Below are 26674 nucleotides of genomic sequence, written 5' to 3' on the forward strand. Positions count from 1 at the left end.
ACCTACTTTTATAGGCACTAGAAATTTGGAGTTTAGAAGTTACATTAGCATCAAGTTTTACTTATTTTTTTGGGTACTGGGGATTGAACTCATGACCTTGCGCTTGCCAGGCAGGCACTTGTGCCGCTAAGCTAAATCCCTGGCCCAGCATCAAGTTTTAAAGATTTCTAATTAGATTCATCAGGTATCAAGATAAGTTTCAAACTAGAAGAAGAATGGCCTCTTGAGGAAAAAAGATTTTTTTCAAGCTTTCCACTTTCTAGCCTGAAACGCAGGGATCAGAGGCAGAGAAAATCAATTTACAACGCATAATGATATGTCTTTATTTCATCAACAGAAATGGTGTCTAGACAAAATTCAGTTAACACTAGCCATTCAACTGAGTGAAAATTTTTTGCACAATAGTGTATTTACAATGAATAAATGAAGTTTCATTAGTTCATAGCATTGCTGTTTTTTTCCCAAAAAGGTAAAAATTCTTAGTTACAGAGAATAAGCATTAACAGCCATTTTATCTTTACAATAAAAACCACAAGAAAAACCACAATCACTTAGAAAAAAAAAATGACAAGCCTAAGAACTAGTACAATAAAATGATGCATTGAATTAAGTTACATTAATCGCATAGAATCTGTGTAAAAAGTATGTAGAAAAACACCTGATGTAACCTGTTACAGTCGTTGACCAGTTATGAGAGGTACAGAGGGTTATACAGGTAGATATGTGTGGAAACTGTCCGTATTGTTCAACCTGGGGAGGAAGAGAAGAGGGGCTGCAGCCCCTTGCATACACTGAGAAGACCCTGTTTTGAATATGGCCTCTGGAGTTTGTAAGGCATATATTAGAGGTGCACTTGGATTAGACTGGTTCTGGAACAAATTCTCACAGGCCCTCTTGCCTTGAACGTCTTACTGTGTCTAACAAGCACCTGAAGCTCCCAAATGCATTTGCAGTCTTCCTGATAACTCACTAGAAGTGCCAGGTTCTTGTAGAGTGTGAACCGTCATCCCAGCATTTGCAAGCCCGAATGCCTCGTTAGGACTCAAGTGGTGGCCACCCTTCTGCCTCCAGACACGTTTTGGTAGAAGACTCAACATCAATCTGTAGGAAAACCCCTCTTTGTCCAAGTCCCTTCACTCTTTCCTGATAAACATGTCTGATTATCCCCGTGGGAGCATTTGGCACTGAACGCGAGTCTACCTGAAATGGTCTTGGTGCACTTCTGCGTTTGTAAGGGCCACTGTTTTATCTGAGGTCAAGAAGCTGGAATGAAAATGAAAGTCAGAGATGTTTATCCATTGCTTGTTTGTAAATGTACACATCATGTCACAACATTAAATCAAAGCTACAAAAATTGGCCTCTGCAACCAAGTGGGTATTCTTCACAAAATGGCAGCATCGTTTTCATAGTACAATTAAAATGCACTGATATCCACTGATATAAATATTATCTCCCAGGGTGGAGTATAGGAAAATACTATACAATTACTTTTCTTTGCAAGTAATGTTTTAGCACTGTCAGTTAAATAATTTATTCTTGATCTGCCACGATAAGTCTTTTTCTATGTACAAATACCATTTGCACATGCTATATGTGTACAAATATATTCTATTCTACAGCATCAGTCTCTGATGCCTGTGTCATGAGATGGCTCGGGCTGTGTTATAAACATACACTTTGGACATGAAATGCCTCCATGCACACAGACTTCTTTTATGAATGCCAACTCCATACAGGGCACTGTATCGTGCACTGACTTTCCAGAAGCTGAACCTACGACAAAATCCTCAATTTTGGGAAGAAAATCTTGCTCTTCAGTCTATTTTCAGTACCTTAAGGAAAAGCTTGATTCTTGCTCCCTGCTAGGTTTGAGATTCCTTCTAAACTATAAGCAACAGTGAAGCAGTTTGAAGTAACTTATAAGACAATTCCAAGTCTGAGTGGGGCATAATGTATAGAAAAAGGTCACCAAATAATGGATTTGAAAAAGTTTGCGGGATTCTAGTCACTCTGAGGCGATCAAGCTATTCTAGAGGAGCAGAGCAACTTCTTGGGGGCATGATTTTGAGGCTTCTTAAAAGGCCTCTCCTTTTAAAAGACTTTTTTCCTCTTCTTTTTCTTCTTTAATGGCAATCACAAAATGTTGAAACAAAGTGTCAGTTTTAGTCAGTTCTCTTATGCAAGTGCTGTAGATGGTCTTCGAGCTCCTTTTTAAGGAGAAGGGGCAGTTGGCATACTAACTCATTAGCTTTTTGCTTTTTTACTTCCTTGGAAAAGCAATACAAGGATTACATCCAAAATTATAGTGCATCTTAAAAAGCAGCATACCTTTAGAAAGACAGTCAATAAATTACTTGTACAACATACACAATAACATTTTCTACGGCAGCATCACCTCTGACGCCTGAGTCGTTCCTAGAGAACCTGGAAGAGAAGTAGCAGGATGGCCTAGCAACTTTGCCAGTTTTGTTTTCTTTTTACAGTTTTTGTAACTGTTTTGTTCCAGAATCAGTATGTAATGGAGTTGAATTTTATTCAAGGCACCCCCAGATAACACAGAGAAGCAAACATATATAGCAAAGCACTCGCCTGCCCACAGCCTGACTAATGTGAATGAAGGGAAATTGTCTGGAGACACAAATAGGACAAAGGCAGATCTAGGGGAGGACTAGATTGAGGGGATATACTAAGTAGGGTCAGGGGTGCCTGCACTGGCCCTTCTCCAACAACCCATTCTTATCCCAGCCAGTTGGAAACCCAACCAGGCTGTCAGTGATCCTCCTAAACAGCGCATGATTGGAGTGTCCTTCATTTCTTTTTCTTTATTTGCTTTTCCTCTTTACAAAAGGCCTGAGGTTGCCAGATGTGGTGGTGTACACCTGTAAACGCAGTACTTGGGAGACTGCGACAGGAGGATCACTATGAGTTTGTGGACAGCCTGGGCTACATAGTGAGTTCAAAGCCAGCCTAGTCTACATAGCAAGACCCTATCTCAACCCTCCCTCAAAGACATGAGGTTGACTAAGGGAGGCCAGGAAAAAGAGACAGATTAAGTTTTTAAATTCCACTTGAGGCAATTTGGTCCCCAGCAAGTCCTTTGAATCAGCCCAGAAGTGATCGTGACAAGCAATGATTCAGAATAGTAAAAGACATGGAGATGTCATATGAACAATTACACAAAGCCAGTCACTGGTGGATAACGAAGGAATTTGTTAAAAATATCTAAGAAACAGAATGACAGCTTGTAGAGCAATTAGGGGGAAAAAAAAGGCCAATTTCCATGACAGGAGTTGGATGGGGAAAGAGAAAACAAGGAAGGGGCTGCTAGGAGGGAGAAGTGGGCTGAGTTAGGGTAGAGAGAAGCGAAGAGACCCCTCTGCTCCCGGAAACGGCCACCGGCAGGTCTGGGCCTCGGGACAACAGGAACCTGGGGAGACGGATGGAATGTGGTCAAGACTACCAGCTGCACACGAGTTGTTACCAGGATGAATCAAGTCAAGAAGCTGATCTGCACCTGGTTATGATACAAGCAGAAAACATTCTTTTTGTTTTTGTTTTTGTTTTGTTTTGAAAGAGAAGAGGTCACTTAAAAAGGCAACAAGAGAGTTAAAGAACAAAATACTGTCTGATGACTTCTCCACCGTAACACACACCTGGGAAGGACCACGATTCACACCAAGTTAAAATGCTAGTTGTCACCAGTGTTCCGCAAAGGCAAACCTCCTTGGTGAAGCACGGAACTGTTCGACTAGGCTAAGAATGCCAGAAACTGTAACAAAAACAGTAGCTCTAACCCAGAGCTTCATCAAATCTGTCTCTGACAAGCACACACACATACATCCACACGAGGGAAAAACAGAAACCCAGAGGCAGGTTTGAGAAGTGAACTATTATGAAAGAAAAGCCTTTTTTCCCCATCCTACTGCATGAACCAACAAACTTCTGACATTCATACATATTTAAACATTTACTGCTAATATTTGTACAGAAAAAAGTTAATACTAAAACATATGTTACTATGATTTCACTTTTCGTCCACTAATCATATACTAAATTTTCCATTTACATGCAGCTTTAATATTGTCCAAACAATGGCACAAATAAAGAAACAAAGTCAACCATCTATTCCCCATTGCCCACCACCCCAGCCCCACATCAAACTGTTCTGGACTCTCTTGCTCAGCCAGGTGGGAGTGGCCCTTGGGCTGCTCCTCAAGAGGAGACGGGGACCACAGGAAGGAAGGAACCCATTCCTCCTCCTTGTGACACACCTTCCTGTAAACATGGCCAAGGGCCACAACCTGAGAGCCCAGGGAAGCTGCTCTCTCGGGGTTGCAAACCAACCACTTTTGCAGCAAGAGAAGCAAATTATCATCACGTGAGGGTAAGAGGTGCGTGCATGCGTGCATGTGTGTCTCTCTGTGTGTGTCTGTATGTGTCAGTATCTGTGTGTGTCTGTGTGACAAGGGTATCGAGGGCTCCTGATGATATCTTGTCCGAAGCTTCAGGATGAAGCTGGCTTCAGACAAGAGACCTGCAGAAAAACCTCAGAGTACAACTCAAAGCATCTGGAGAGGAAATGGAGAAAGCAATGTATTTGCCTGTGTCAGGGATAAATCTCCGGCTCAAGTCTTCCCTGCTCTCTCATACTTTTCAGTGAGCTGCATTAACCTAGACGCTGCCATGGGAAAGCAGGACCTCAGGCTGCGACTCAAATCCCCTCAGGTGAAGCGACCTGGGGGTCATCCGGGGCAGGAAAGCGGGGTGGCTGGTTAGCCATGTCCTTCAAATGAGAAGGCCTACTGCATAATACTTCTAAGAACAAGCTGAGGCCCGATGAAGTGCAGAAGGGGATGGGATGTTCTCCCTGGGTAAGAAAACAGTTCTGCCTTGATGTCTAGGATCCAATGTCTGATGAGTTCTGGTACAGGATCACATTCCTGCTGTTTTGATCACTTTTGAGCAAGGTGTCCAAACTCTCTCCCCACTTAGAGATCTGAACATCCAGCAGTTCTGAACTCTATCTGCAGTTACACTTACTTAGGGAAAGGTGGGGAGGAGGTGAAATATAAAAATATTCAAGCAGATTATTGTCTACACATCCTAGGATGAATTCATTATTTGGCAAGATTGTTTTTCCTACATAATTATCACCTGAGTGCTTTTTAATTCGCTAAAATGTTTTACTTCTTAACTAAAAGCAAAGAAATACAGTATACTTGAGTTTAATGAAGATACAACTTCATTTAAGAAAATAAGTTTGACCCAAAACTCAGTGCAAGTGGCAAAGTTGACCATTACTGTACAGTATCTGCAAGAAACAAACGAACAAACAAACAAAGAACCCACAATGCTCACGCAGCACCATTTGGTGATGCCAAAACCAAACCAAACAAACAGAAAAAAAAAAATCTGAAGTTAAATCTTGAAAAAAAGCTTCCAACACTGAATTGTGTCCATAAATAAGCACAAATTTAAATTTAAGTAAGAAAGCGATGTTAACAGTTACCAAATTAGTTCGAGCATCAGAGACAAAAGAAGAGGAATGTTGGGACCTGCTTATAAATGAGAAATGAAGTTTCCAGTTTTAGAGTGAGAAAACTGAGGCATGCAGGACTTTTGCATATGGATATATATATTTTTATATATATTATATATAATATGTACAGTCTAGCTATAAAACTTTGATGTGTATAGAAGCTGTCTTCAATGAAAAAAATTGAACATTCAGAAGAAATTCCTGAGATAGGGTTTGTGACATGGGCCACTGAGAAAAAAAATCCGTGGTTGGGTCCTAGAGGTGTTGTAGTCTATCCCTGTGAAGACTGAAATTAACCCACAGACAGACAGTGTCGGCACTGTTGTCTTCCTTGCCTAAGCAAGGGGTAGCACCATTGTGGAGGGAACCATCTACCACTCCTGCTTGAAGGGAGGAGGGGACATGTCAGAACATATTGCTGCTAAGACTGCTGTAGTGTGCACCAATTCCTTCTCGGTTCTTCGAGACAACAGATGAACAGTGCCACGGGCTGACTGAAGAACACCTAGGTGGGAGAGGTGAGGACCGAGAGGCAGATCTGTCACTAGGTATAATCTTTCCTGGGCTGCTCGTCAGTCGTACACTTATCAGTCATTTCCTGGCAGAAGTCTACGGTCACCGATTGGCTCCTGGGTTCAAGAGGGGGGCCTCTCTCTGAGAAGGTTCCTTGGTCAGTACCTTCCAATCTCCTCCCAGAGGTACAATTCTCAGAGGTGCTGCTGGGTACCCAGGCGGCCCCTGGGGGAGCTGCGCCCGGCTCCAAGCAGCAGGGCACATTTTCCCCCACTGCGCACTGGGAGGCTGCTATGTTCTGCTCCACACTCAGGGGAGTGGGGTTAGTACTGGCGGCTCCAGGGAGGCCCATGGGGATGAGGACCGGGCAGTATCGGTGCAGGGCCTGGATCTGCTCGGGGCTCTGGATGTCTCGGCAGACTTCCTGGGAGAGGCAGGAGAAGTTGTCCAGCAGCTCCCCCATGCACGCCTTCAGCTGATTCCTCTCGGACAACAGTTTCTCTTTCTCACACACCTGGGCAACACAGCAAAGAAAGAACAAAGGCTTGATCCAGCTGGAACTGGAAGACACACGATCTTGTTTCTTGGGTTCTCCAAGCTTTTTTGTATTTCCTATTACAATGTAACTCATGAATGAGTAGGTCAGGGTCTAGACACTTAAAAATTCCCATGTCCAGAGCGTTGGGACACACTTCTGCCATGTCGCCTGCCCGAGCAGCTCAGTGCACAGAGGTGTGCTGACACTGACCCATCCCTGGGGCATCTTCTTGTCCCACTCTAAGGCCTGGGCAAGCATCCACGGTGGCGGTCACCACCCATGAGGAAACTGCAGGGAGTCACTGTTCCAGTTTCTTGGAATTCAGTCCTACTCTGGCTGGGGATCCTGGTGGGGGAGGCTGTGCATGGGCAGGGTCAGGGCACATTTGGGAATTCTACATTTTGTCCAATTTTTCTATGACTCTAAAACTACTCTGAAGTAAGTCTACTTAAAAACACACACAATTAATTATCAACGATTTCATATAGTTCAGTGAAACATCAGCAGGCTGTCTCTGCTTTACAGTGCAGCAGACTGAACACAACTCTTTCTTTGGGATACTGGGGAACGTGCTGTGGATCCAGAGCCGGGAGGGAAGACAGAAACAGCCCGAGCCTTGCAGGGTTTTCCCCTTTCAACAAGATCCCACATATGTTCTTGTGTTGTTCACATGCAGTCTCCAATAGAGAGGTGAATTTAGCACCAGAAAGGAGACTAATTAAGGTTTTACCATCAGCATTTGTATAGGGAACGGTAGCTGGGGAGGTTCCCTGAAATAAATGCACATGACGATGAGACAGATGAAGAAACTAGGCGGGGAAGCCCGGTGAAGGGAGTCCTGGCCTGACCTCTGCTAGGCAGGCAGGGAGGGCAGGCAGAGGGTGGCAAGAGGCAGAAGGGAGGGGAGAGAGGGGAGGCCTCCGAGAGCCATGAGGAGCGGGTCTCCGACACGGGAGCTGCACGTGCTGTAACATGAATGCAATCTGGCAGGCAGCATGGGCATGTGTGCCGGAGAGAGATTTACACGAGGAAAGGGTACCTGCTAAAATATTTATAAATTTATCAAGAAAACATGTTTTAAAAATGAAAAATAAACAGATGCACAAGTGCAACTTGAGAGAAATACATTATGTGAGTTTGCAACAGCAGAATGGCGGGTGCGTGGAGACAGCGTGGGAGGGAGGAAGCAAGTGTGGGGCTCGCTGAGGAGCGTGCAGGGCGAGCCCTAGAGGGGGCGAAGGTGTCCCGCCCACCTGTGCCAGCCTGGGCAATGAGACCCCGTCTGGCACTGAGACCAGCCAGGGTCTCACTGCCCAGGGTATGGGGTAGCTGATGAGACAGAACAATCTAGGAGTCTTTTTTGGCAAATTCACAAGCGAGGATGCACAGACTGGATTTTTCCCTTCAAGCCTGGAAATCTTTGGGAGGGGGAATGTCTCCTGGGCACCAGAAGAATCTCACTCTCAGTTCTGCCAGATCACCTTGGATAGGCTCTGACCCCTAATGGCCTACTTATCTGAAAGATATTCCAGGCCATTTCCTAGGAGGAAGAAAACGAGGTGCCATGTGTAATAGTGTTTTGGCGCTCTCTGTAGAAAGGGCAGTATAAGTCATACCTTGGCTAAACATATGATGCTCCAAGTCACATATGTGTGCCAAGGACCATGTGAAGCTCTAATTTGGCACTGAAACATTATTTGAGGGGTTGACAAAAAGTGGATAGAGACTATGGGATGTCTTTTTGGTTTTTCGGCTGAACAACACTAGCAAACTACTTTAGATAGGTTTTGTAATTTGTTCAGTATTACAAAATTACACTAAACAGAACGCTAACTACTAAAATCAAGTATTTCTCAAATATGGTGGAGTTAATTCTGCTACCCGAAGTGGAATATTGGGCACTGAGTACTCACTAGACACATGCCTAAGACCCTGTAGACTTGTACCTAGTGGGCTGAGTCACCTAAGTACATCAGACCTTCAGAGGACCACACTTACCAGCAGATGTCTTGTTTCCTTGTGTCCTTGGTTTAAGTAACATTTTGTTGCTATTAAAACATTAGGGCTGAAGATATAGTTCAGTGGTAGAATGCTTGCTTGGCATGTGTAAGGCCCTGGGTTTGATCCCAGCAAGGCAAAACAAACAAAAGACTAAGAAAAAATTGGAAAAAAAAAAAAAAACCCCATAATCTCCTGACCTAAACTGTCATAATTTGTAGTAAGTTTCAGAGCAATTGACATTTCCTGAAAGCCAACCATTTCATCACCGGAGACTCAGGGATGATCAACACTGTCCTCGTTCTTGAGGAGACTACAATTTGCAGCTGGGAGCTGGTGAGACAGATGCTGACTCAGATAATCCAAGCCTGAGTGATAAGCATCAAACCAGAGGTCACATCAGGGTTCTAGGACAGAGGTTCAGACTAACTTGGGACAGGAAAGGCACGTTTTCTGGAGAGGTGATGTGTGCCTTGATTCTTAAAGCATAAAGATAACAGAGAAGGGTAACAATGAGGAATGTCCAAAGCAGAAAGGAAACAGAATAGACACAAATTCAGAAGTATAAAATAGCACTTGATATGGGGGAATGGATGACAGTTTGATTTGATTGGGGTTGAATTCTAGGAAGTGAATGGAAGGTGACACTGGAGGATTGCTACAGATTGGCTCAGGAAAGGTAGGGTGCATCTTAAAAATGTTCAAAGTTGACACATATGGTTGTATATATTTATGGGACACAATATAGTAATTTGATATATGTAAATAATGTGTGTTGATCAGGTCAGGATAATCAACATTTCTATCTCAACTATATTTCTTTGAGTTGAGGATCTTCAAATTTCTCTTCTAGTTCCTTATAAAATACATAACAAATCACTATGAACGATAGTAGTTCTCCTGTGTTGTGGAACATTGCAATTTATCCCTCCTAGCTGACTCTCTTGGTATCTATTATCTAACATTCCCTAAGATATATCTTACTTAAGATCTCGGGCTTTTCTTTATAGATGATGAGAATTATTGAACACAGGCAGATGTCTCTTGCTTTGAGTTGAAAAATTAAAGACCCTGAAGCCAGGGCTATCTTAATAGCACGTAACACTTTCTCTTGCTTCCTGAACATCTCAGCCTGGCTCTTGGGTTCATATCAGGTGAGCAGTGGCTTGCCACGAGGCAAAGGATTTGCTGCAAATAGTCTGATGATTCAAACTTAGATTAAACCCATATTATACGGCCTCTTTCTTCTTCAGTCTAATACAGATTGGAGGTGAGTTCCCAGTATCTGGCCTGCAGAAGGGTCAGGGTGAACAAGTTTGAGCTGACTGCCTTCCAAGGTACAATCGGGAGCCAGAGGATGCCTCTATTCAGAATTCTAAATTCTGAATTCCTATAGCTTAGGGATGATTTCCAAGGAAAAGGAGGTGTAGGGGGGCTCATAACTCAACATGGAGGAGCTTGGACTCCGAGGCACAGGGAAGAGATGGCAGCCACTTTAAGAGAGAACTACAAAATCAAGTACTCCGGGGCTGCAAAGTGTGTTAGGGAATCATTGGGTTGAGTGACCCCCTCTCCATGGGCAGGTGTCCTATCTCTAACCTAGATTCTTCTGGTGGGGGGCCGACAAAGCAGTGGCAAAACCACCCAGTTTGGAATCAGACACCTGGGCTTGAATTTAAGCTCTGTGCATCCTGAAAAGTTATCTAACATTTCTGCATCATAATTTCCTCATCTTTAAGTGGGAATAGAACAGTACCTAGTTAGAGGGTTAAGGTGTAGATTAAATGTGATCATCCACAAAAATAATTTAAGATGGAGCCTCAGGGCAGCTCCACCTCAGGGCTTTTGTGACTAAGCAAGAAACAGGCATGGGAGACAACCAAAAGCAGTTTAGAAGGATACCTGGCATAAAGATGCCTGCAGTAAGCATCAGCTATTACATGTGAAATGAAAAAAATTGAAAGACTAATTCTATACGGATGGCTGAAGCTATGACTTACTTTTACACACTTGTACCTCCACACATACTGCAGATGTTAAGTTATGATTTCTGGTGAGAAACTTTACAAATAAATCCAGACTTTCTGGAAGGTGAACCTTCCCTCTCTGTCTTCAGCTGCCCCTGCTGTAGCTTTTGCATCAATCCTGTCAACTCACCAATTTGCGGATTTCACATTCTAAATTCTGAATACAGTCCAGCTTCCTCTTGCGGCAGCGCTGAGCTGCAATGCGGTTCTTGCTGCGCCGCCGGACATCGTGAATGAACTCTAACTGTTCTGAGGTTAGTTTGTGCATCTTAATCATCATCTGGAAATCGTTCCTTGGAAGATCTGTGATTTGATCTACAGGAAAAGGAAGTTTGACCTGAAACCAAGAATAACAGGATAGGATTATGCAGCTGACTTTTAGTTACAGCAGGCAGCACATCAGAAAATGGTAAAATTTCTTTAAAAGATTACTAAGTAATATGGAAACTACTGAAGCAAGTAGCAATTTTTTCCTGTTTCAAAAACAAGCAAAGGGGCTGGGGATTTAGCTCAGTGGTATAAGCACCTGCCTGGCAAGCGTGACGTTGTGAGTTTGATCCCTGGTACCACACACATACACAAACAAACAAAAAAAAATGTAAGGTAAAATATTTAAATAAACAGAATAATACACAGAGCTTATAGTGTGGTTATCATTCCTGAGATTCTTTTTGAAGGAAGTGGCATGTAAAAATATTGGAAAATGTGTCACTTTTTCATTACTATAGCATTTCTGAAAGGAGGGCTTAAGGTTAAGACTTACTTTGACAAAGCAGATAGCCTAACTCCACAAAATGACAAGTTACAGAGGAACGTTATCTAACAACTATCAGGGCACTGGACTGAAGAGAGTCCTGCACATCCTGAGGATGCTGGAAAGACCAATCAGTGTAATTCTTAGTTACAACGGCATAAAGGAGATACTTTTGACAGTCCCCACCAACATGGCGTAGGAGTCAGATCTGGGTTTAGTCTTCCTTACCAGACATGAGACATCGGGCAAGCTATTCTACACCTCTGAGTCTCAATTTCCTCATGTGAAAAACAGGGAATGCTTTTATCTGTACAGTTTCATGCAGGGTAGCTGTGTGAGTGTTTGGTACTTCAGCAGATCATATTTTCCCCTAAGTGGCCATTTCCTCTCACATTTTCTTTCACAATGTAATGTTGATATTTCTCTATAAAGAGGCTAGGTCCTAAGAGGCACTGCATTTTAGGCCACTTAGATTGCTTGCTTTGGAGGAAACCAGCTGTCATGCTTTGAGGACACAAAAGTAGCCCTGGGAAGAGCCCATGTGGATAGCAGCGGATGCCTCTGGCCAATAGCGGGCATCATCTTGCCAGTCCTATGAATCGACTACATTGGACATGGATTCTCCAGTTCCAGTCAAATGTTCAGCTGACAGCAGCCCCAGCCCACATTTGACTCTAAACACAGGAGAGCTCTTGAACCAGAATTGCTTATCTGAATCACCCCTGAATTTCTGACTCCTGGAAACTGTGAGATATTAAATGATTATGCTTTGCAGTGATTTATTATGCGTCAATAGATAACCCATGCAGACCCTTCATTAATGAGATTTCTACTTGACAAGTCCAAGGTAAAGATTATCTAAACAGAGGATGCCAGTCTTTTGAGGGAGGGTCGTGTCTTTCCTGTATGGTTAACTATTTGGTCACAATCCTATGCAATTTGATGTATTTCTTAAGAGGAGAACAGAAATGAATGGAATTGTGCATCAAGAGCCTTGTGCAGCAGGTAAGAAGCAATCCAAGGCTCTCTATGTCTCTGGTTTCTCAGCGCCCATTCGGCAAAGAATACAGACCTACATCTTCAGGAAACCTGCTAATACACTTTCTAAGGCTTTTGCTTCTCATCCAGGGACTTCTTGGTTCAGCTATGGTTCTGCTTCAGAAACTCCTTTAAGAGGAGGCTTGCATTTCGTGAAGGCACAAGCCTATTCCCAGCTCAGACTGCTTAATTTTTGCTTACATTTGCGTCTGCTTCAGATTGGCCAGAAGATGGCGCTACAAACCTAAACTTCATTCATGCGCTAACCCTGTGCCACACAATACAACCACCAGCCATGTAAGTGATTTTCATTTTCTAGTAACACTGAAAGAAGTAAACATAAACACGTGGAATTGGTTTTAATGTTATTAACCAAATATACCTAACATATTTCTAACGTGCAATTAATACAAAATTATTAATGAAGTATTTTACTTATTTTTTGGTAGATGTTCAAAATCCAAAGCATCTTTTACCATACTAGCACGTCACAACTCAGAATAGCTGCCTTTTGGGGGCTCACTAGCCATGTACAGGGTGTGTCTATTATGTCAGACAGCACAGCTGCAGAAGATACAACCCGAGTATCAAGAAAAACACACAGACCTGAGGTTAGATTAAAATATTTTTTGTAAAGAAACTAACCCCTCAGTCACTATTCAGGTGCTACACTGGCAAGTGTGTGCTCTTTAGAAGACTAAGATGAAGCTATTCTAAGGTCACACAGGCTTTTTTATTTGGTTGCACCAGATGCAGGCAGACCTGAGTCCCATTCCTGGTATTTGTGGCTAGTTAATCTCCACACACAAAAGCAAACACTAAATGATCCTTTGGCTTTTCTGTGTTTGGGTGCAATTTCTTTGTCAGGTTACTTCCTGTGCAACGTGGCATTTGCTGAAGGCTCCCAATGGGTGATCTGATTCAACTTCCACCTGGTAACTCCGTCCCATGACACCTGTCAAATTTTGGCCCAAGAAATCAAAATCGTGGCAGAACACACAGGCAGCCAGGACAAACAGCTCCTTATTATGGACTCAGGAAAGGGCTTTGTCCACGGTGCTGTGTTTGCACAAGGCTTATAATGATATGAAAGAATGTTTGACTTCCCTTTTATACCCTTTGGATAACAAACAGCACACAGACCCTGGATGGTGCATCAATAACACAGAGGTCTGTCTGATGGGAACATGGATGTTTTGACACACGGAGGTTGTGGCCCTTTTGGGGGTTGTGGAGTTTCCCCCTTTGGTGACAACAAAGCTGTTCTGCTTCTGCCCCAAACTGTGTCACATATTTTCAGAACGAAATTGTATCTATAGCTCTGGCCACAGGGAAAGTCAAGAGGGCTTCCATACTAAGAGCTACTCTATTTAAAAATCATCTAGAAAGCAAATAGAAAATATGAGGGAGATAGGACAGAGAGCTGGCAGGAGAAAGGAAAAATCAACAATGCTAATTTCAAAGTCCTTGAAGCAAAAGGCCATATAAAATTTCAGCAGGGATTCTGCAACTCAAGCTGCTTTTAAGAGAGAGTCAGAAGAAAACAGTCGACTGCAAGCTTTCTTCCATGTGAAAAAACCTCCACAATACCCCACACTCTTGTGTCTTTTTAGAGATTTGTTGCCACTATAGCAAGAAAGAATCACACCGATAGCAAGTGGGAGTTCCTGGCTTGTTCCTGGAGAAGCACAGAAGGATATTTACCTCATCTCTTTTTCTGTTTTCAGAGCGGCTAAGTCCACGCCAATGAGCAGCAAATGCTTCGCTTTGGTCCTTTGAACAACATCCTACCTACAGGCTCTCAGACATTTAAATAGCCCCTGCTTTGGGCAAAGATGTCAGATATACACTGGGTCTTAGAAAGTTGAAACACACAGGGAGGGCTGAGGCGTTTCTCTCTTGCAGAGAATCATTACAACCCAAATAAGCCCAAAAGGGCTTCACATCTTAGTTACTGTCTCTTTACACAGTTATTCTTCCAGGATTTCATTTCTCAGCAGAGGTGAAATTTTCATTCACTCAATCTTCATAAACAGTGTGGAACAGCCAATCAAAAGATGAAAAGCCCTGCAAACCACCACCGCCACCTGCCTGAAGGGCCTCCACTTACATTGGGTTGACCACATGTGGCTCCGGGCAGCCAAGCTCCTTAGGAAAAGTAGTGCATGTGGGGTTTGTAGGGACTGATTCTCTTTACCTGTGAGAAAAGCCACTGCTGTGGCTCTGAGACTCAGGGACAGCCACTGAGATAAGCCAAGGGCAGAAGAGGGCACCACAGGCCACTGCCATGGTTTGCACAATAAGCTACTGTTGATTTTATCCAGCCCCTGCAAAGTGCTGACTCTACATCCCCTCCAGAACACACAGGAGCAGTAGAGGTCGGTTTTTAGCATGGTCCTTGCACTGCTCTCCTTAAACAATTATCAGAAAAGGTCGAGATTTTTTGGGTACTCTAGCTCCCTGGGAGGCAGGGAAATGGGCGGTTCCTTCCATGTGCCTAGTAACCTCAGGCCTCGGGGGCTGGCAAAGGGCTGGGTCTTTTAAAGGAAAAAAGATACGGGCATTGTGTTTGGTGGTACTGTACTTGGATGGCACAGGAAACTTAAACGTATCTTCTGTGCGGCAGGAGGCCACGCATGAATAAGGGAGGTGGGGCTTCCTCATCATCAGACAGAAAACATCTTGCCAACAACTGCTCTCACTTGGTGATGTAAATCCTATTAAAAAAGTCATTTAGAAATTATATAGTTTCTTACAGAAAAGTCAAAAGAGACAAAAGAAGGTAGAAAAGTTTCCCTCCCCAACTGGCTGTATTTCTCTGACGGATTTCCCTGTCATCTTCATTTACTCTGAACGTCTTTTATGGAGTTGTGATTGGTGGCACTGTACCCGCCTCACCTCACTGTGTCTCTGAGCAGACACGTCAGCTGCCTAGAGGCTCTGGACTGCTGGGTGAGGGATTCTGCAGAAGGATGGAGCTTTAGACTTTATAGAAAAAGTAAAAAAGAAGTATCTTTTTTTTCCTTTGGAAGACCCAGTGGAAGAGTACTTTTTGAGTGTTTTTTCCCTAACTCCTTCTATGATTTCACTACCAGCTGTTGGGTGAAAGTCGCAGGAATAGGGCCATGCTAACGCCACACCCTGATGCACTGATAGTGTGGTCAGGGTCTTTAACTTACGCTGTTTTAAGGGAACGGGAGATCAAAGAACTAAGACGTGTTGTGTACATTTATTAATTACCCAATACAATGCACGTATTCATGGTGTATTACAGACATGTGCTGTAAATAGCTTAAAAAAGAAGACCCTCAGTCCAGGCAGCAAGACGCTCCCTGGACTGAGGATCCAGTGTTACTAGAACGGGGCACAGCTCAGTGCTGGCAGATACCGAGGACCAGGCCTCCTCACCGAGACTGAGTAATGTTTCCTGCACAGCTGCCCTCCGACCCTCTATTTTCATGGTCCCAGTTTTCGGCACCATGAAGGACACTTGGGATTTAGTAATGATGTTGCAATGAATGAACTGTGGGATCCCCAGAAGGCCGTCAGCTCTGTCAGCTCTGTTTTAAAGCTCACTCAGGATGTGAGAATCACACAGAGAGAACATTTACCCTACTTAGCTTGTGATGTTGCTATGAAGAACAAAATTGGGCAATCAGCAGAGAAAGTGCTTTTGCAAAGTTCGCATTGTCTTGTGGCAAGCAGGTATTATTATTTTTTGTCTTTTAGCTCTGTCTCTCTGTGCCACATAATTTCTTCTTATAGCAATACACTGTTCTCTGGAATTCTAGATGCTGAGAATATTCCAAACAACATGAAAACACCGTTTCAATTAGTAATATGGCTGATTTATATGCTGCCCTGTGAGATCTTTTTATTAAGCAGACCAATTATAGGCACTTCTAAAAATTTGCCAAACCACAAAACTGGTTGTAAAAATTTTACACACAAATGTGTGTCAAAGTCCTCATCCGGGCGGGCTGAGTTAGAGACGGCTCTGCTGTTGTGCACTATTTTGCTGTTTTCTCTGGATGCTTTTCTTTCTCTCTTTCGGTCTCTGTTTGTCTGTGTCTTTCTCTCACAAACACACAAACCCCAAAGCTGTTCTCATACTTTTCTCTCTCTCTCAACATAAAATCTGTTAAGAAAGCAAGTCCAATAATCAATACTTTTGGCTCTGCAAATAGATCCTCCAGTGGTTTTTAACTAAAATCCACAATTAATTAGAAGTGTTTTGACTATTCAAAATAGTCTTAACTAGCAAGCTTACTATTTGGAAAATGATTGTGGGCTTTTTTTTTTTTTTTCAATTTTCAAATTTCTTTTTTAAAAAATAAAATCAGGTATTTTATTGGAAGGTGGGGAAAGGAGGAAGGCGAGCGAGAGAGGGACAGAGAGAGATGACAAGCCACGAGCCAGCTGGAACCCACCATGTGGCTCCTAAAAAAAGATGGACAGTAACAAGTATTTCTGAATATGTGGAAAACCTGACTCCTCTATGCAGTTCCGTAAGGAATGTAAAATGGTACAGCAATTTTGAAAAGCAGTAAGGCGTTCCTCAAGAGGGTAAAATATGATTACCACATAATTAACCAATTCTATACCTGATGCATAATAATAAAAAACTGAAAAGATATCTACAAAAGGCTTGTAATCGGACACACATAGCAGTATTATCATAATGAGAATGGAAGCTGGGAGTGGTGGCTCATGCTGTAATCTCAGCACTTGGGAGGCTGAGACAGGAGGATTGCTGCAGGTTCGAGGCCAGCATGGGCTCCACAGTGAATTCCAGCCCAGCCTGAACTGCACAGTGAGACCTTGTATCAGCGTTACCCCAATGAGTGGAAACAACCCACAGATCCCTCAGCCAAACATGGATCAAAAAATGTGGTTTAACAAAATAGATCAATATGATGGAAGATTCCTGAACAATTAAAAAGGAATGATGCATTGATACATGATAATGTACCTACGGGTTCACTAATGGTAAGGGTAAATTTTAAAACATTACGCCAAGTGAAAAAGTGACACACCCAGGCCACATATTGCAAGATACTATTTTTAGGAAATGCCCAGGACAGGGCAATCAATTGAGGCAGACGGTGGATTAGCGGTTGCCTGGGGATGAGGGAAGCAGGCGATGAGGAGTAACCGCTCATGAGTACAGCATTTCCTTTTCAAATGATGAAATGTTCTGGAATTAGTGGAGATATGTGTGCAACACTGTAAATACATTAAAGTCATTAAGTTGCTCACTTTAGCAGGGCAAAATCTTTTGATGAATATGCTCACTATGCAGATTGGACTGTGTGTGAGCCCACTATGTAGCCCAGGATAGCCTTGAACTTGCGGTGATCTTCCTGCCTCAGTCTCCCAAGTGCTGGGATTACAGGGCTGCACAACCAGCCCTGGTCTCAGTGTATCATTTTATTTATTATTACTATTTTGTTTGTTTCGAGGCTGGGTCTCACTGTGTAGTCCAGGCTGGCCTTGAACTCATGGCAATCCTTTTGTTTCAGCCCCTGAGTGCTGGGCTTACAGGTGTGTGCCACCACGCCCAGTCAGTGTATCATTTTAAGGCAGAGAAAACAAATACATTCAAAGTGTAAATTTGCCTTTAAGGCCATTAAAATACATTTCTAGGAAAACTGACAGGAAGTAAACATTTGTTACTTCTTCCCTTTTCTATTTCAAATTTTACTTTTTAATCAGACCCTTGTGACATAATACATCTCAGTTGTATATAATACATGCAAATTGCATCTTAATGTACATGTATGCAACACATCTTAGTGCTTTTCACCCCCTTTCTTTCCTTTTCCTCCCCCTCCATCTCTCTTCTATTAGAGCTCTCCCTTATTTCAAATGGGGTGAATTTTGTGGTATGGGAATTATATCTCAGTTAAAAACATGAACTTGTATGAGACATACATATATAAAAAATACAAACATTACAGATATACTTAGAAATAAATTTTTTCCTATTTCCTTTCCCCACCTTTGCTTCCAATTTTATCTCACTCTCCATACTGATTTCATTATTTATATCTATGTTTATGAAACAAACTAGGACCTTTTACGCACACTGCTTTTTTCACTCAGTCTGACTTATTCATTGTTTCCCTCATCGCAGAAAAAATTTCCAAGCTGACTTTTTTTGACATACAGTCTTTCTATGGAGTTCAGACTGGCCTTGAGCTCTCTGTGTAGCCCAGGCTGGCCTTGGACTCCAGGCAGTTCTCCTGTCTCAGCCTTCCAAGTGCTGGGATTACAGCAATGTGCCATCAAGCCTGGCTCCAAACCGACTTCTGAAGGAGCACAGATGGAGGCATAAAGATCAAAAGCTGACACTCTGAGCAGATAACATTTAAAATTTTTTATATGGGAAAACAATACAAATAAGTAAATAGACCAGCAGAAAGTAGAGGCAATATTGTGTCTACGTGAAACCTTTAACATTCTTAATACTAAGGATTAAGGTTCCTATCGGTTGATTTAAAGAAGAACAACACAAAAACGACAGGCAAAGATGACAGCAATTCACAGGAAAGCAAATAAAAAAGGCAAATATGCAGAAACAAGGGTAAATTTCTTTGCTATCAAATTGGCAAAAACTACAGACTAGTGACAAACAGTAGTGGCGAGAATAAGGGGAAACGTGTACTCCGGCATTGCTGAGAGTACGCGGACTGCTTCAGCCTTTTGGGAGGAAGAAACTGGAGACCACTGGACTATCTGGTAGTAGGTGACAGCTAAATAAACTGTGATTTATGGCAACTTTGGCTAGTAAGCGTGTTTTGGCGCTGAGTGATTAACCTAGCAGCTGCATACAGTGAAAAGGTATGTGGAAAGGAAGCTGCTGGAAATTATACAGTATGACGATGTCATTAAAATAAAGAGACGTGGAAAAGTACGTTGCATGTTGTTGCAGGCACAGAGAAAGTCTGTTCAACTTGGCCTGTTTGGCTTTTGGTATGCCACAGTTTGATTAAAAAACTACAGGGTGTAGCTGGGCATGGTGGCTCACGCCTGTAATCCCAGCACTCGGGAGGCTGAGGCAGGAGGATTGTTGTGAGTTCGGAGATCAGCCTGGGCTACAAAGTGAGCTCAAGGCCAACCTGAACTGCACAGCAAGACCCTGTCTCAAAAAGACAAAAAACCCACAAAAAATAAAAATCAAAAACTATGGGGTGTAGTTTAGTGGTAGGCTCTGGAGTCAATCGTTGGCACTAAAACCAATGCTGATTATTGATAAAGACTGACACTGTGCTAATTTAAGTTTTTTTAAAACTAGGGAGAATGGGAGAAGTCAATGTTTTTGAGGTGGGAGAGATATTTAAAATGGTTTAACCAGAATATCTTATAGAATGTGAGCTATGTCAACACTTTTTATTTTATCACTGAGGATTAAACCCAGGGCCTCTGCACTGAGCTACATCCCTGGATTTTTAAATTACTTATTTTGAGACGGGGTCTTGCCGATCTCTCTCCCAGGACAGGTTCAATCTTGCTGTCTTCCTGCTTCAGCCTCCTAGAGTGCTAGGATTACGGGCATGTGCCACCATGCCTGATTAACATTTTGGCTCCTTCTAGAATTGGCTGGGAAAGAACACCTGAAGCATTAGTGTGGCGGCTGGTGGTGGGCAGGAAGCTCATGTTTTGTTTGTGACTTGTGATCTCGATGTTTACTTGGAAGAGGAGGCACCTGGAGTCCCCGAGAGAGTAGCTTGGGTGAGAAGTGGCCCGACAGATGCTGGCTTCTTCTAGATCAGCCCAGAAAATATCCTGTGACTCACATGGGGAAGCATTCGCCTCCCGTGTACTCCTGAGGACATTTCCACCAGGGTGAAAGGAACTCCTGAAATCACGTTATTAACTCCCAGAGGAGCAGTCGTGCTAAGTCCCTGGGAGAGTTCTAGAAAATCTAACCTCCTGCATACCAGGAAAACTAACATTTCGAAGTTAGCTTTATTATCGCTCTGTCTGAAACATGCTAATGAAAGGAGCTGAGTGATTTCCAAAGTGACAAAGAGCTTTGGTAAATGTCTTTTTTTTTTTTTTCTGTTTAGAGATACAAAAATACTGTTTTGAAAAGTAAAAATAAAACTAATTTTTAAAGCATGGGAGTGTCTCGAGGGGAAACTAGTCCTGTTCATGAGCATGTCACAGGTTGAATGAATTCTCCTCCTAACTGAGTCACTATTTTCAGTTCCAAGGGGGACACTGACGTGGCCTGGACACAGGAAAAACGTATGTATGTGTTCTTATTGATGTCAATGAGTTCCAAGAAGTAGTTTAAATTCTCTTTTGGGATGTGACAGGGGAAAAGGAGCTGCATCTGAAACTGACAGTCTCCCGGACACATGCACATGTCTGAAGAAAACCCCTTGTGCTCAACGGCGGAGCTCCTCTTCAGGGAGAGTAAAAAACGAAGACCCGGGCCATTTGTCCTTTCTTGCTGCACCCATCCTTGGTAAGATAAAGCAAGGGGATAAAACTGACCCAGTCAGCAGCCCTCTGCATCAGACACGCTTATTCGTAGTTTCAAAGGAAAAAAGCAAATATCACAAAAGCTGTGGTTAAAAGGAAAGAATGACTGAGAACAGAAAGCGCCCCACTTTGCCCTGTTTTCAGAGAACCTCTATCAAGGCCAGCGACACAGCTGCGAGTCTGACTTGGGCACTGAGCACGAGCCCCATCCTGACCCCACAGGACAAGGTGTGTCCGGATAGGAACACTCCCATTCAGATTTTCTCTTAGTTACTTTCAGTGTTTTTCTGTCTGTCTTCATTTGTGCCAGGCAGTAGCAGAACATCAGAGACAGAACTATTTGACAAAGAAGAGGAAGTGACCACAGGGCATTTCTGCAATTGGCACAGGCAGCTTTGAAATCTAAGTTTAAAACATGCCCAAACTATAACCTTGTATGCTTCCTGCCCACCGACATCGCAGAGGCTGAACAAACTTCATGATGGCCTGAAAGGCCACCTTCTCCATATGGCATTGCTGTTGTCTAGCTGGGTTACTATCCTCTACCTCACCAAAGCAAATGTCTAGGCAGCACAGAGGAGCACACTGGCCCAGCGAAGACTGTGCTCCTCTCTTCCTGGGCTGTTCAGACATGGGAGCAGGACTTGTCACTGGGTGCACTCACTTTTGCTTGTGAGACATGTCAGAGACACAGCTAGCGTCTCAGGTTGGTTCCCTGTCGATCAGCAAGACTGTGCCTGACAGAGACTCCTGGGATTTCTCTAAGGAACAATCATGTTACTGAGAAAGCAGAGACATACATAGGATTGGGAATCCTTTTCTTCTGTCCCTGCAGTCACATGACTCTTATTTATGATGCGGCCGACGTGCCTCTGTTCCTCTCCCTGAAATACTGAGACACGGGTAGAGACTTTGGATATTTTTATCTACAAAGCACTTTGCTTTCAGGATAGAAGAAGCTAACATTCCACAAAATGACTTCCTATCATTTGTGGGAGCCTGGAAAATGAGCCATTATACAGTTACGTTTGCTGACTGAGGCACTTCTGTGGCGACCCTGGGACCAGGATGGATGGTGAGCGTTCCATTGCCTGCATCATGATGGACACAGGATGACCCTGGGTTTCTCTGTTGACAAGGAAAACTTACAAGGTGCTGGGAAGGCCCTTGCTTCGTGTTGATCTGTCTAGTTTCTATCAATCAATTTTGAAAGAGACACTACATTTTCTTTCATACTGAAGGGGTAAAGAGCAAGAATGAGGGTGACGGATGTGGCATCATTTCAGGGCAGATGGGGGACAGAGTTTGAAAAGGGAGGAGGAAGGGGAAGACCTGAAGTATCCAAATACACTTTTACGCATTAGATTTGCTTTTTTTCCACTAAGCAGCTTGCCTCTGCTCACTGAATACTGAAATACAGATCAAACACTCAGTGCTTGCTAAGACAAAAGTGGTTAATTTGGAATCACTTTGTTAGCATCATACCTCTACGGACGGAGGAGGCAGGTCTCTTACTAACACCTTTAATCTTGGCAAATAAGAGCAATCTGGAGCGGGTAGGGAAAGTCCAGATAAAGGACTCAGAGAGTAAGTAGGTTACATGCTTGAATTTATGTGGGTTCCCTACCTCCTGGCCCCTGTCCTGCACAGGACACGACTCACTGTCTGCTTCTGAGAACGATCCAGATTCATCACTGGAGTTGGTTCCGTAAGACTGCTCACATTTAATCTGGGGTCGGACTTGGCTGTACATTCCATCGCCCATCAGGCCTGGCTCCTGATGTTCTGTGGCAAGGAACCTGGCTCCCTGGGAACAGGGTGAGGAGGAGAACTCACAGAGAGGGAGGCTGCAGGGTGAGCCCCCGCTCCCATCCTCTGCGTAGGAATAGGAGGAGCAAGAGCTGGAGGTCCTGGTCCTGGTCTCCAGTGGGGGCGAGCGAGGGCAGACTTTGATTGGCACCGGGCAGCTGGTGTTGGGCCGCATCCTTCCTGACAAGTGGTCAGCCATCAGCCCGCCATGGGAGTAGGCCTGTGAGCTAGGGAGGGACTGGCCAGCCCCTACCCACAGACCCTTTGGCACCGGCTCCGAGAGGTCTTTGTCCACGCTGCTCACCCCAGGATATGAATGCACTAAAGTGCTCACTTGGTCACAAGTGCTGGAGGAGAAGATCACACTCCTCCGATCCAGTTCTCCTTCCTGTTTACAGAGAGCCTCCAACCCAGGTGCCCTGAGAGGCGACCCCATCGTGAAGTTGGAAGTATCCTTCTGGCCCACGTGGGGCTGTCCGTAATTCCCTGTGACAGGGGTATAGTCAGTTTTAAGGTCACCCTGAGTGATCCCCTTGTCAAAAGGGCAAGCTGAACTCCTGGCAAAGTGCTGCTGAGATGTACTGGGTAGGCCAGACAACTCCACACCTTTTGTTATACTGAATAGAGACCTTAAGCAGGAAGGCGAGGACACACTCCTGGATCTATCCGGGCAGGTGGCCCCAGTGGGAGTGGCAGGGGCAGCTGCAGGGCTGGGTTGTCTGCAGTCCATCTCGACATCCGCTGCTCTCTCCTTGCCATCAGGCTCATCTCCAGACAGGCAGAGTGTGATGCTCTCTTCCTCATTGTCTTCACTGGGTGGCTCACTTTTAATTTGCCCCACTGCAAGTCCTGGCTTAAGGCTGTTGCCAGGGTTATCTTCGTTGAATGTGCTTGCAAAACCTGAGGTACTGTGTGATGATGCATTATAGACATTCTTGGTACATGCAAGCTGGTATTTCTTGTATCTGGGGTACTGTGTCAGTGTGTCCTTTTCCGAGCTCTCCTTGGTGTCTGTGGGTGTGTCAGACTCGGGTAGCAAGGCTTCTTCCTTTGCTGCTGCTGGGATGGCAGTGGCCTCAAAGCTGATGGGGTCTGGCAGCATCTGGTCCCTGGGGCAAGCCATTTTGGCTGTCTCTGAATCCATTGTCTCCTCCTCTTCCTCTTCCTCCTCTCCTGCAGAGTTCTCATGGTCCTCATGTGGGAGCTGGCATGCAGTGTCTTTTCGGCACATGAACAGGCCATCCTCGCTGTTCAGGAGCTGGGTCTGCAGGAAGCTGAAGCAGGAGTCCTCCAAGTTGTGCATACGCAGGAACTCAGCGCAGCGGATGACCTCGCGGATGTTTTCTCTGCTGAGTAACAGCTTGGCAGTGTAGGCAAACTGTAACAGCGGCCCAAAGCCCCTGGCCGTGACCTGCAAAACAAACAAGGAAATTGCCAACATTACCATCAGCATCGCTATTGTCTCAAATCTCTCAACTGAAGCAAGATAACCAGACAGTGCTAATGTCCCCGAATAAAGAATGCAAAGAGCAGTTAATCTCGTACTGGGTCAGCAATGATTCTGCTTCCAATAATCAGGCCTGCCTCATGCATGCCACTGCTGTACTTGATCACAGCACAAGCAGAATTGATAATCACCAGGGTCAAGTGGCTAAACAAAATGACAAGGGGTTCAGTGTTTACGCTAATGAAATCTCCTGGCAAAAATGCAGGGAACAATGGGGAGCCTATTAACTTCCCTCCCAATCCATCCTGTTGAGAGCTATTTCTCACAAGGAGGGAGTGCTGTGACATTTCTTGCAGCTCCCTCGAACCAAAGAAAGCATTATCATTTTCTTGTCAACCTCAAAACAGGCAAGATGGCCTTGTTAAAAACTCCAAGTTCATGGTGTTTCAAAAATAGTCTCTCCTCACTTTTAATGTTGAAGTTGACATTAAATACAACAATTTTGCTCATCCATCATGGTTCTGCTTGGGACTTTCAATCATCATGCCATACCTGATGTTATAATGGTATCAGCGATAATAACAATCAAAAGCAATGTTCTCAACAAGAAATTAACTCCTGGCCCATAAAGAATGAGGATTAAAAAGCTAAGCAAACTGGCTGTCATTTAAATAGTTGAATCTGTTGAGTGGCAAAAGGCATGGGTTATTCTTTTTAAAAAAATTTTTTTTTATTTTAAAGAGATTAAGACAAAAGAGGACATAACAAAGCAGATCAGAACAATGTAAGCAACACAATGTTTCACCACAAGACAACCCGTAAGTAACAGTAGCTACCATAATGTCTTTTTCTTTGAAATAGTTGAGGATAACTTCATATACAATAATATCAAACATATACAGTAGTATCAAACATAACAAAATAGTATAAAACCGTTCAAGAGAATGAAAGTATTACAGTGCATTCAGAACCAAGTAACAGAAAACGAACAATTGCTACTATATTATCTCACTGTCCATAAAAAAATTTGTTTATACTATCACACATAATGAAATCCAATAAGATACAACATGATAGAACCAATGGAAACAGAACAACAAAAGCATGGTAGGACTTCAGAGTAAGGTGATATTAAATCAGCACTGGCTGTCATAATGTCTTGTTTTCTTCAAAATAGCTGTTCATACCATCACACATAATGAAATCAAGCAAACCAGGAAAAAACCATTCCAACTCTAATGAAAACCTTATTATACTTCAAAGTAATGTAATGGGGAATCATGATTACCATAAATTCTTATGTACTCTTACCATTTCTTACACTAGGGAGTCTATACGGTACTTATACATGTGAGTTTGATTTATTTTGCTTATGAGTGACACGGGTTATTCTTTAATTATCATCAGCAGCTTTGCTGTGCAGCTGTCCTCTTTCCTGGTAAATCTTCAAGGGCTAAGCCTACAGTCACTCGCTACTTAACACATTTTACAGAGACTGAAAATGTGGTACACATGCATAGCTTGCGTGTACACACGTGTGTGTGCACACACACAACTTAGACAACTAAAAATATCTTGCCTCAGGTCAATTGTCTTTTTTTCATAAGGAAACAGATTAAATGTCAGGGTAGGGTTCCTTACACTGTGCATCATGCTACACACACGTTAGTTACCTACAAGCACCGTTATGCTCACAGGAAGGAGAGGCAGGTCGATCAGTCATGTACACAAATCAAAGGAAAGCAGCAATCCTGAGGTCCCTGCTGGAAGCTACGGTAACAGTGAGGACAAATTTCTGCTGGAGGACAAGATAAACTGGTGGGCTTGGTATCTAACTTCCATGTGCATTAAACTCTCTGTATACGAACCAAAACTCTTACAAGGACCTCTATCTGTTATTCAAGACATTATCTCCTCTGGGAGCCCTCTCCAGTTCTGTTGTAGTCAGAATGAAACATCCTGGATTCTCCAGAAAAGACTGATTTTATATCATGGTATTCTTTTTAGTAAGGGAAATTTTTTACGTGTACACTGAATAGGATTTTAAATCTTAGTATTTTTGAGGTACCTACATAAAAATTTGTGCTAGATAATGAGTCTAGAGTATTTGGTAAAAACAGCCAACAAACAAAAATCTGTGTCTGCTAGATCTATTAAAGCAATCATTTTTGCCTTTTTTTTTTTTGTCTTTTTGAGACAAGGTGTTGCTATACAGTTCAAGCTGGACTTGAGCTCACTTCGTAGCTCAGGCTGGTCTCAAACTTGCAACAATCCTCCTGCCTCAGCCTCTCAAGTGCTGGGATTACAGGCTGCATCATCATGCCCGGTTTGTCTATTTTTAATTATATTTCACTGTATCTGCTTCTACGATAAAGCAGCAAGCTCTCTGTCAAAGTGGCTTCATTTCTCTCTGTAACCCTGAACCTAATTTAACCAAGGTTCTCTAATGTGGTATCTGGTTAAAGCTTGGATGCTACTGAATATGCCATAAATTTGTCCTAACATACAACTATCATG

At 43.3% G+C, this 26674-nt stretch overlaps 1 protein-coding gene across 6 annotated transcripts in view; it reads right to left on the reverse strand.

Annotated features, from left to right (window-relative positions):
- Window positions 1-298: 298 nt before the first annotated feature.
- Bach2 (BTB domain and CNC homolog 2) overlaps window positions 299-26674 on the reverse strand; it is a 342094-nt gene continuing 315718 nt past the window's right edge. For all 6 annotated transcript variants that reach the window (XM_063233246.1, XM_063233247.1, XM_063233245.1 and 3 more), the window contains 3 exons: window positions 22529-24121; window positions 10747-10953; window positions 299-6567 (listed from right to left, as the gene is read on the reverse strand). In XM_063233246.1, the coding sequence (XP_063089316.1) occupies window positions 6085-6567; window positions 10747-10953; window positions 22529-24121 (2283 nt within the window). In that variant the 3' untranslated portion in view covers window positions 299-6084. The remainder of the gene's footprint in view (window positions 6568-10746; window positions 10954-22528; window positions 24122-26674) is intronic.

The sequence above is a fragment of the Cavia porcellus genome, unplaced genomic scaffold (assembly GCF_034190915.1).
Source record: "Cavia porcellus strain 051 isolate PalLab524CR breed Dunkin Hartley unplaced genomic scaffold, mCavPor4.1 scaffold_22, whole genome shotgun sequence".
Lineage (NCBI taxonomy): Eukaryota > Metazoa > Chordata > Mammalia > Rodentia > Caviidae > Cavia > Cavia porcellus.